Source organism: Mastomys coucha, unplaced genomic scaffold (assembly GCF_008632895.1).
Source record: "Mastomys coucha isolate ucsf_1 unplaced genomic scaffold, UCSF_Mcou_1 pScaffold13, whole genome shotgun sequence".
Taxonomy (NCBI): Eukaryota; Metazoa; Chordata; class Mammalia; order Rodentia; family Muridae; genus Mastomys; species Mastomys coucha.
In genome coordinates this window covers 20,101,698-20,113,356 of record NW_022196895.1, presented here as the reverse complement: position 1 = coordinate 20,113,356, position 11,659 = coordinate 20,101,698, and the positions used below count along the sequence as shown (strand labels likewise).

General features: G+C 43.9%; 1 protein-coding gene across 2 annotated transcripts in view; it reads right to left on the bottom strand.

Moving 5' to 3' along the window:
- The window catches only part of Mapre2 (microtubule associated protein RP/EB family member 2), a 94,071-nt gene that overhangs the window by 33,036 nt on the left and 49,376 nt on the right, over positions 1-11,659 (bottom strand). For both annotated transcript variants that reach the window (XM_031365118.1, XM_031365119.1), the window contains 2 exons: positions 8,170-8,315; positions 3,848-4,061 (listed from right to left, as the gene is read on the bottom strand). In XM_031365118.1, coding sequence (XP_031220978.1) covers positions 3,848-4,061; positions 8,170-8,315 — 360 coding nt within the window. The remainder of the gene's footprint in view (positions 1-3,847; positions 4,062-8,169; positions 8,316-11,659) is intronic.

The following is an 11,659-nucleotide window of genomic DNA, read 5'->3' as shown; positions in this document are numbered from 1 at the left end:
GTCTGTTTGTCAAAGCCGAATCCCGTGCCCACCTGGCCAGAATCCCGTGTCCCGCGGAACAGGGACCAGGCGAGAAATCCCGGTCCGTGACACATGGATACAAATAATCCATGGTTCTAGGTCCAAAATATCTAGCTATCATTCTGTTTTCATATTGAAACATTGGTCTCTTTTTGATTGTCTGTATCCATTTGTGGTCTTCAGTGAAGGACAACTCATACCATATACATCAAGACTACATTATAGGGCTGGAGAGATGGCTCTGTGGTTAAGAGCACTGACTGCTCTTCCAGAGGTCCTGAGTTCAATTTCCAGCAACCACATGGTGGCTCACAACCATCTGTAATGGGATCTGATGCCCTCTTCTGGTGTGTCTGAAAACAGCTACAGTGTACTCACAAACAATAAAATAAATAAGTCTTTTTTTTTTTTAAAGGCTGTATTATAGAGATTATGGGTCAGTGTTCTGAATAGAGAATTCTGAGAGAACCCTGAGACCCACTACATCACACTCAAACTCAAACATGTGGGACTCGTGTGCAGCTGGATCTGAAACATGAGGCCAGGTTAGCAGATTCTGATAAACTTCCCAACTTAAGACTCTTAAATCTTTCACTGCTGTCTGTACTTTGGTACCTACATATTCTTTAATAGGTCACATGCCAGGAACAGATTTCCTCGTCTCTGTAATAGGATGATGCTCTCATTTCCTATAATACACATGTCTTGGTCAAAGAGGAACAAATTCTGCAGAAGTCCCTAGAAGCCTTGACTGAAGCACAGGATTCCATTCACAGGTTTACAGCACCTCTCCTGACTTTTGGGAAGCATTTTGCTTTACATTTTCTTGGCCTTCTTCCTAATGTCTGAATGTAGGACTCTGAGAAAAGTCAGGCCCTTGTGCATTTCCAGGGGCCTTTCTCCAACTGTGGTCCTTAAAAACCGTGTCCCGCATGTGATGTATGTCCTGTGGTAATTTTTCTCCAGTAAAGTTTTACTGCCTCACAATGAATAATTGTGAGGGCACATTTGATTAAAGAGGGGTGATTAACTTGCATTCCTGAAAATACCATTCCTCCCCCAAGTAAGAGCAACAAAGTAAACACCATCAAGGTGTGGGAGCAGTATCAGAAACCACTGCCTTCTGGGACATAAAAAAAAAATCAAATTTATCAACTGTTGATTTCAGTATGTTTCCTACGTTTTATCACTCAAGAAGGTAAATTCTGGAATTTTCTTTTTTAGGTTCATGGTATTTCATCAAAAAGGACAAGTTCCTCTGTGGCTTCTGGGAGAGGGCTGGCAGGGTTGTCTAGTTCTGGGTGAAAGAACAGAAGTGTTAGAAGGTTAAAAAGAAAAAAAGAAAGATAAAGAAGAGTTACAATTGTGGAAGGAAAATATCCTGAGGTTTATTATTAGAATTAAAGAATGCAGTTGGTTTCAAAGCCAACCTGTCCACCAGTTGACAGCCACAGAAGCTGACATTAAGGAGGGAAAGAGCAGCCTGCCTTGGGTTCTTGGCCGAGTTCCTCTCACTTCACAGGCCTCCCGATCCCAGCCCTGGGAGAGGACATGCGGCCAGCACCGGCTCAACTCCAGCTCTGAAGGATGCTGATGAAAGCAGGTGTCCAGCTGGACCTGCACACCATTCTACCTCCCAGTTTCCCCAGGGCTTTTTCCACCCAGCCTCTCCCTTTGCTTCTGCTCGTACCCCTCCTGGCCTTCCTTCTTCAATGGCTGCCATGTAGACTCCAGGGCCGAGTATCTCAGGGCACCAGTTCTCTGAGAGATTATTAATCACGCCATAGGAGTCAGCTCTCTACATACTATTTTCAAGTTTCACTGTACATCGTATTTCTGCAATTAATATTCATGACCCTCTTTCTAGAAACTTCCTACTGTTTGTTTCTGTGAGACACAGATGAGGGAATTCGTGGGAAATGGGGACAAGGCAACAGACGACAGTTCTGCTTGGAAAGCAAGTGCTGGAGCTGAGGCAAAAGAATTAAGGTCACAGTATGACTGTGGAAGAAAGAGGAATATTCTAGGCCTGTCCGTTCCACTCCTAAGGACTTGAATTCTCTTGACTTTCTTGTCTATGTTCATCCTTTAAAAAGGCTTCTCCCCTTCACATGTGTCTGATCAGAGCTCGGTGCTCTTTAGCGGCAAGGCTCAGGTTCATTTATTCCAAACCTTGGGTACTGATACAGAGTCCTTTGTCCAACTCATTCCCCAACCCAGGCTCCATCTCACAAGTGATCCTGAGTGAACCTCTCCAGGCCTCATTTAATGACTCCTCAGTGGAGTTAGAAACCGTGGGCCACTCTGACTCCTTCCTTCTGCTCCCCTGAAAGCCACTCCTTAGCCTCTTCCAGTCTTTTTGGCATCTTCTCTGCATTCCAGGGACGTTTCTTCTTTTTTACTCGGCAATTTAGGAATTCCTGAAGGCACCCTCCCCTTATCACTCAGTATTCACTTCCAGCTTCACTGTACGAAACACTCACAAACGTGTAGCTCCTGCTTGTGTGCCTGTGTGTGCACACCCCCCCCCCCACAGGCACACATGCACAAATACAATGGCTATTCAGATCATCTTTTGGATGCTGCAAAGAAACCTGAAACTCAGTATGTTAAAATAAACTTCTCAATTCTAGCTCTCATTCAGCACTTACTAAATGATAACCTCATCTTTCCAAGTGTGGGAGACAAGCCAGGAAGTCACACTTGGCAGCTTGCTCGCTCACTCCAGGATCCACCCATTACCACAGCCCAGTCCAGTTGCTTCCCAAACATCTCTTAGAGATATGTATTCTTTTTCTTCTCCTTCCGCATGAAGAAGACCTCATCGAGCCGACTGGGCAAGTATACACACTGATCTCGTCACCTCTAACAATATGGCTTTTTTTAAAACAAATTATGTCAAAAATCTTTTGAAGATGTCACATTTCCAAGGGATACGGATTACTCAGGGTACAGCTATGAATTCAGATAGGAAGAAAAGGGAAAAGGCTTCTAGGCGGGAAGCTGAGGTACGATAATAAAGCTACTGATACTCACTATTAACCATACCTAACCCATACTTTCTGTAGTAGGATGGGCAGAAATAGAAATCTGTATCATAGTAGGTCTGAACAGTGGGCTCTGCATTTGTGATGAAGACAAAGTTCTGAGCATCTCAGTATTAACAGTCTAGCACACAGCCAGTGTGCACGATAATGACCCCACTTCACAACAACGTATGTCGTCTAATAGACTCGGTTGTTTATGGCAAAGATATTTCTAAGATATTTTAGAGTTCTTTTTTTTTTTAAACAATGCACAAAAGTTAAGATATTCCTAAAAGTTCAAGGTACGTATCCTTAATCATTTTAATTTTGAGGACAAGGCCTCATGGTCAACGAAGTATCTGTAGTAACATACAAACCACTCACTGATTTCCTTTGAACATCTCTATAAAATGACCCGCACTTAGCAGTATGTCAATTCATGAGATGATCTGCCTTGCTGGCAATTAAGCACTTAAAATATTTTGATCTACATCTAAACAAACTACTCAAAAATTTTCAGGAAAATTAAGAGAAAAAAAGAAACCTGTCCTCGGGGTATTATCTTAACAGGCAGCTACGGAGGCACAGTGTGCATGGCTGGGCCTTTTTAATATCTGAAATCAGATCACTAGACTCACGAGAAATGGGTCATAGAAAGACTAGCATGGTCACGCAGACAATACTGAAAACCATCCAAAGGCATGAAAGTCCTGTCAGGCACAGGCACAGGCACAGACTGAAGCACCGTAGCATCGGAGCCACTTCCTATGAGGAGAAGGACAGATGTCCTCATGACATACCTGCTGTGGGGGAGTTTGCATGGTGCGACTTCTTGGGCAGGTTGAAGATCTGTTCTCCAGGGTCTGGGGGAGGAATTGCATCTTGCCCTTGTCGGGCCTCAACAGGATCGTACTCCTTCCCGTCATAGTTAGCATCGTAGAATTTCTTAAACCACTGAATAAAATCCAGGTTGTCTTGGAAACGCCCCTTCACCAGCTTCTCCACGGGGATTACCTGCAACGTCAGGTCACCGCATGAGTCACAGGCGTCAGGTTAGCTTGGAGTTTTATGCAATTGTATCCTAAGAACTGCTTGCTTGCAATTTTTTTGTAAGCGAAAATGTTAAAGTTTTATTTATTTTGATTTATGCACACCATGTGTGTGCACCATGTGTGTGCAGTGCCTGCTGAGGCCAGGAGGGGCCACTGGATCCGGATCCTCTGTAGCCATCAGATATTGGAGCTGGGAAATGAACCAGAGTCCTCTGTAGGAGTAGCAGGTTCTCCTAACCACTGAGCATTTCTCGGGCCCCACTGCCAGCAATTATTGACCACTGATTGTTTCCCTGTCTTCTCAGCAGTATTCTACAATTAACACAACTTTTAACTATTTAAAGACTTGGTAAAACCAAACCCAAACAACAACAACAAACACACAAACAAAAAACTACCGCAACCACCACCAACCAGAGAGCCCCAGAGTGGATCATCCTGTAAAACTGACTATTCCCTGAACAGCTGAAAAAGGACTATCCTCAGCTGTCGAGGCGGGGGTGACCTGCCAGGTCTGCTGGTAGCACATGCTTGTAATCCATTTGAGAGATTATGGCAAGATTATGAGTTTGCGAGCAAACTGAGGTACATAGTAAGGTCTCATCTCAAAAAAGCCAACAAATAAAACCAGAAAACAGCAAACCACAAATAGAGGGACTTATCTCATGGAAAGGATATGTATAGTTATGCAATCTCCCCACAAAATACCAGGCCTGGGATGTTGTACTGTTTTCAAGTTGAAGTGTGTTCCTATTTCTTGGCCCAGTTGTATTGAGATAAACTCATAAGGAATATAGGTTCCGGAGAGAGCACACGAACCAGGGGGCAGCTCAATAAAAACAGATAGTGGGACACATGGAACAGAGCTCATTAAAATGTAGACAAGCATCCCAACTGACACAGTACAGGGCCCAGGAATGAGCAACCCAGGAGCCCAAGCTACGGCTCTGTGGGAGTGCAGAGAGAGAGAGGAAGACGCTCATTAAGAGAGTCATGGAAGCATACAAAGAAGGCACATGGCATGCACATCAGCCTCAGAGACACAAAGCGTAGCTTCTCAGAGTAAACTTTCCACTAGAACCCAGAGTCAGCCAGGATTCCCTGCTAAGTCTCACAAGAACCTCTGGAATTATGACAAAGGACATAGGAGGGACTTGATTGCTGAGTTGTAACTCAGTGAGTCGCTATTTCTTTTTTTAAAGGAAATGGAATGCTACCATACTTCCCACATTGCACAATTACTGAATTTTACTTCCTCTGTCACTGTGTGACTATTGTATGGGAGCTTTAAGAGAGAGTGATGAACTAACTTATGACTCAGGATGCAAATGTGCATGTGTTTGATTCAGACAGAAGCCCAGTGCACAGGAAGCAAAGCTTCATAGAAGGACAGCATGAATAGAAGCAGAAGACACTAACCCTGAAGCAAGTCCTTGCCACCTTGGAAACCATTTGCCATGAGTGCCAATAGGGCCACTTTAAAGAGAATGGAAGACGGTCTGTGTGCCCCTCCAGGATCCACGACTTTACAAATAGCTCTGGGCTGTTAGCTAGGTTTCCGGTACCAGGTATGATTTTCCTATTGTGGAGAGGGCCGTAACTCCAATTAGAGCTGTGGTTACCTCCAAGTATGGGTGCCACTACTACAGCCTTAGGGTTGTCATGCTGTGCTGGTGTTCTTCTTTCCCTCTAGAAACTGGCATGGTACTCTCTGGTACCGTGAACCACAATTAATGAAAGAAGAGGCCATAAATTGGAAAGAGAGCAAGGAGGGGTGCATATGGGAGGGTTTTGGAAGAAAGGGAAGAGGGAAATGATACAATTATATTATAATCTTGAAGGTAAAGGAAAGAATTGTAAAAAAAAAACCCAAAAGAACAGAATCAACCATAACTTGGAAAAAAAAGCTCAAGGGAGGCACCCAGGCTACATGTTCAGCTATGTCATCAGTAATACATTTTCCAAAAACATTTAAGTGCAGCTGTGATAGGAACCAACAGAGGTGCAGAACAAAATAAAGACGTTTCTGGGAGGGACATTCTTCATCAAGCTGCTGCTGGGTTCCCTCCTCTCACTTCCCTTGAACACCGCCCCCTCCCCCCCCCACACCCCGCTGGAAGGATTCCGGGCCCCATTCACACTCCCCTGACTTCCCCGTGTATTTTATTATGGTTGATGCCTTCCGAGTGTTACTGCTTGCTTTCAAAGAGACTGACTGGTGACTGGTAAGTGACTTGTGGCACAGTGTCCTTCATGAAGGACGACTGAAGCAATTTGCTGCCTGTGTGAGGGAACTTCACTAGATAGCGGTAGCACCAGCTCTTACGTCTCGACTTAATCGTTCATTCCTGGTTTCGGGAAAGAAGGTTCAACCAAACCCTCAAGCAGACATGATAGGTACATGACACTGTGTCTCTCTAGGGATTTGATAGTCCTATGCTAGCATCTTATTGGCTGGGAGGTCAGTCTCCTCCCACTGCAAACTTGTTTTTCAACATTCTTAGCTCTTCCGGTCTCTGTGTGTCCACTTCTAGAAAGACGCACAAAGCTCTCTGACTTGATTTACAGCGAGTTCCCGCCAGAAACCTATGGACCAGTGTTTCTCCTTTTGAATTTAAAAGAGCAGATTTAAAGGGGAAAGAAAAGAGGTGTTTCCTAAAAGTAAGGAGAGCCTGCACACCTAGGTGTGCTGCCTGGAAATTAGACACAGCAGAAAGGAATAAAAGTTAAGAGTTTTCAGAGAAATGTATTTTCTCTTTCTTTTCTTTGGTCTTGCATGTGTTTTCCAGGATGTTCTCAAAACTCGTAGGCCTGAGCAATCCTCCTGCCTCAGACTTCAGAGAAGCTGGAACTACCCTGGCTGGCTAAGAGTGTACAATATAAAATACAAATTCTGAGAAAAGAAGCCAAATTTTCTCGACATTCTGCTAAGAATGCTTCTTGCTTAGGGAAGCAGTGAGTTGTATTGAATTATTAAACTTTCCTCTAGCCTTCTCTTATAACCTAGTACCTGTTTTTTATCCTGTAGCCTCTTTATTCCTTTTATTAATAGTGTTTTTCAAAGGGTTATGTTTCTTCTCAGCTAGTTTCTCTCTTTCCCCTTGTTTACAATTCCTTGTTTACAATTCCTGCCTTGTTATGCTAATTCATTCTAGGAGATACAGCCAGTCATACTCATTATGAGAGAGACACCCTAAATAATGAACACATATTAGTAAGTGAACATCTGGATTGCAGCCAGCACTCCTGGAGAGACCAGTGAGTCTTAGCCCCGTAGAAAGTGGGCACAAAAGATTTCCATCTGCGTCACTCTAGGGCAAAATTATAATCTGAAGGAGAAAAGCAACACTCATGAAGACTGGAGTCTAAGGGATGCACTATGCTCGTTGCCTGTATCTCCTCCGTACCTTAACCACAAGGAAGGAGGGTCCTAGTCCTCTTCTACAGAGGAGCCTACTTAGACCTTTGGAAAAATGTAAATTACTCGCTTCAGTCTTGCGATTCATACCCATGCTGGGTTCCCGTGTTAACATGTTGTTTTTCCAAAGGAACAAAATACCCAAAGAACTCCAGAGGCATCTGGTAAACATAAAAGAGCCTCCTTTGCAACACTGAGAAGCTAACGAGGGACTATAACATTTAGGACTCCCGCTAAGAGGTTTGTCTAATGGCTGCTGGATTCTTAAAACTAAAACCTCCCGTGCACACAGGAACTCAGAGCTGTTGTTTGTGTCTGTGCAGCGTCCCCCTCGCCCCGCCCCAGCCCCCAAAGGGAGTTATCTAAGCATACCCCTCATGGATGTGTGCCCTTAGACTTGTTCATTTTTGATTACAAAATATTTAAGGGTAGATGGCTAAGGTATCTGCCGTGCTCTTTCAGAGGACTGGAGTTCATTTCCTAGCACCCACATTGACTCCCAGGGAACCCTTATCTCAAGGGCTTTGCAGACACTGCTCTTACACACACAGACCCATATATGAATGCACATAAATACAATTCAAAAAAAAATAATGAAATATTAAAGGCAACTGTAAAGAGTACGTGACAGGGATATTAACAAACCTCTTACCTTATCAACATTCATCCGTTTAAAGGATGCCTGCAGTAGTTTAAAGTTGTGAATATACTCATGCTCCAACTTTGCTTGGAATTTTACTTTCTTCAAACTAATACAGCCCGGGAAGAGCATGTCCATGAACTGGCAATAGGCTGCTCCTAGAAGAGGCAATGAGAGGGACTGATAAGACTGACAGCGGTCATGAGTACAAGCACCGTGATACAGAGCACAGCCTCCTGCACACATGTCCCTTATACCACGACACCCTCTAGACAGCAGGGGTTGGGGACCAGAGGGAAGAGGCCATGTCTCAACAGTATCCATCATTTCTTGGCCAGCCACCATGTCTTCAGTTCCCATGACCAACACGTAGAATCCTCTGTGGATGCCACAGCAGCTGTGTTAAGAGCAATCCTTGCTGCTTCTGTCAGAGGAAAGGGATACGTCCTTGCCCTTTTATCTAGCTGGTGGCCTGTTCTCTGTCATCCAAGTCAGCTTAAGAAGAAAAATCACAGAACATGGAACCATGAGGGCGGTGCACAGGCTCTTATGGGATGCGAGGCCCAACTACATAGGCTCATGCTGTTTTATGGCCACCCTGCACAATAACTCAGGGCTGGAAACTGTATCTCTAAGTCTTCCAACACCAGAAGCTGCTGCATGCCAACCTCACTCCAGCCTAAGAGAAACAGGCTTCCCTCATGAGCAGACAGGGTGAAGCCAGGGATCCCCTGAAAAATGCAGATGTTCAGAGTCCTGCTGTTTCCAGCTGAGAGGAAAGTGTGCAGAGATGTTCAATGGGACCCCCCAAGGAGCGTCTGTTTAGCAAGAGGGTTTTTATTTTTAAACATGAAGGAAGAACTATTGAAATGTGCCAATCTCAGCTAGAAAAAGCCCAATCAATATGGTATTTACTTGGCTCTTATCTGAATGGGGAGGACTAAGAACATTCAACACGAGAAACTGTCATGAGTGCCCCCCCACCCCCTGCCTCATAGGAAGAACAACTGTGTGCCAAGAGTGAGATCAAGTGGAATGGCGTGTTCTCCTTGTCTACAGATGGCTTGCTCTATTTCTAGGACATGCTATTGATTAGTCTTTCTGGACCACGAAGGGCCTTCTTCATCTTTACCATCAAGGCTTCTGGAGGCCTTGTCTTCCAAGAGGGACACTCCCCTTTGGCTAGGGTACCATTGTGTCTTATACCAAATCCTTAGCTGGGATGGAGTTCCAGAGAAGAAGAGACAAAACAGTAGGAATCTAAAGATCGTGGAACCAGAAATGCTGGGGCGGCTTGTTCTTTGTAGGTAAGGCAATGGAAGAAATGAGACAGAGGCATCTGGCTTCCCCTCGGATGCGAACGCCATGAATTAAGCATTTCTTCTGAAGCAGATGGCTTCTCTTAAAAACAAGACAAGAACGCACAGCAAATCCAAACCCAAAACACCATGCTGGGGAGGTAAGAGGAAACATCAGGCTCGCGGGAGAGAGGTTCCATCAGCTAACCCTCCTTTTAAAAGTGCCAGTAGATGGAACACAGTCCAACACCCTGCAGTGTAATTACACAGGTGGGCGTGGGAAGCGCCGTTCCTGACCTGATCTGTAAAGTTATCCTCATTTTGCTGGAGGTTAGCATTAAATTTGCCTCTGGAGACCCGCATGCTACATAGTCTCATTCAGCCATCTGAACCCTTCACTTTCCAAATTTAAAAATGAGCAATAATTTTAGAGGGTGGGGGGAGGATTGGTACAGTGAGGAAAGTTTCCAAGGATGCCAAGCCACCCAGTGTCTTGTCACCATCTCTAATAACCATCACCGTGTGGTAACGAACCCATGCTTGTATTCCAACATACGCCATTCTGATTTTTTTCAGAGGTAGGGCTATATACGTTTATTTATTTTTACTAAAATGTGATAATGCTTTTAAAATGCAATCATATCTATTTTTACATACATGTTTGTTTTTTGTGGTGCTGGGGATCAAACCCAGGGCCTGTAAGTGCTGTATAAGCTCTCCACCACACCCCGGGCCATTTTCTGGGTCACTCAATATTCTCTATCAAACGTTTTAATGGCATTCTGGTATTTACATCATGCTTAGCAACTTCCCTCAACCAACATCCCATAAATATTCATGCATAGTTTCTGTAAGTGCTTTTATGATCTCCAGTTTTACATTCGAATTCTGGATCCATGTGGAATTTATTTTGGTTTGTGATAGAAAGTATGGTTCTAATTTTAGTCATTCCAAATGTTAGTGGGAATCTGTCATTTTTTGACTCCTCTGCATTTGGGCACCTTCTTACTGGGGAGAAACTACGGGGCCCTGCCTCATACCCCAGAAGTAGAACATAGGTGAGCTTCTTTTTCCTGCTTCCACATTAACATTGAAGGCCCATGACCTGGGCTCTGCTGGGCACATTTCTGCCCCCATCAAATGGAGGGAGTGAGAGAAATGCAGAGATAGGGGGTTTATCATTGTGGCAGCAGTATGCCTAGAGCACTGTGAAGTACAGAATGGAGTATCCTGGTCTAACTATCCTCTTCCCCAGACACAAGGAGGTTCCTTCAGCTCTGACCTCGGCTTTCCAAGGATGCCAAGCCACCCAGTGTCTTCCCGAGAAATTCTTGTCTCTATAAGCTTGCCAAGATTACTTTCTGTAATGCTCATTCCAGACTGCCAACTGATATGTCAGCCAGGTCTTGACACCACCTGCGATGGGTTATTCTATACTTGGTCCCCAGTGGGCGAAGAACTCCTTTTTTACTATACTTACTTTCTTAATGCATGTGCTGGGGGCTCTTTTGTTTTCATCTATGGAAGTCATTTTTCTCTTTGTTACAACATGCAACATACAAGCAATCTGTATGCACAACTAGAAAGTCATACTGCCATTATTAGTATTATTGCTATAAATATTAAAATATGTGGTAGTAAAAATTAAAAATAAAATAAGAGTGAATGTTTTTAGTATGCCTATTTTTTTGTATATTTATATTCATCCTCACTTATATTTTTAAAGGTGTAATTTTAGACTGTGAATTGTGTGGCTTAAATGTGTCCCCAGGATGGTCCTATCTTCTTTGTTATCTAGACTCTATGCTCTATTTAATAGATCCTGTGGTTTACAACTTCTCCTCTCTCACTGGGTGGTGGTGGTACTCATCCTTAATCCTAGCACCTTAATCTTGGGAGGCAGAGGCAGGTGGGTCTCTTGAGTTCAAGATCAGCCTGGTCTACAAAGTGAGTTCCAGGACAACCAGGGCTACACAGAGAAACCCTGTCTCGGAAAACGCAAAACAAAACAAGCCCCACAAAACAAACGAAACAAGCCGAATGAATAGCAGCTTCCTCAGAAAAACCTTTCAAGGTTCATTAGACCTCTAATCTTTTTTCATGGATGATATTTCACTATTTAAATACATCACATTTTATCGATCCATCCACCAGTTAGTGGGCATCTGGGCCATTTGGGGACTACTGAGTCAAGCTGCTAAGAA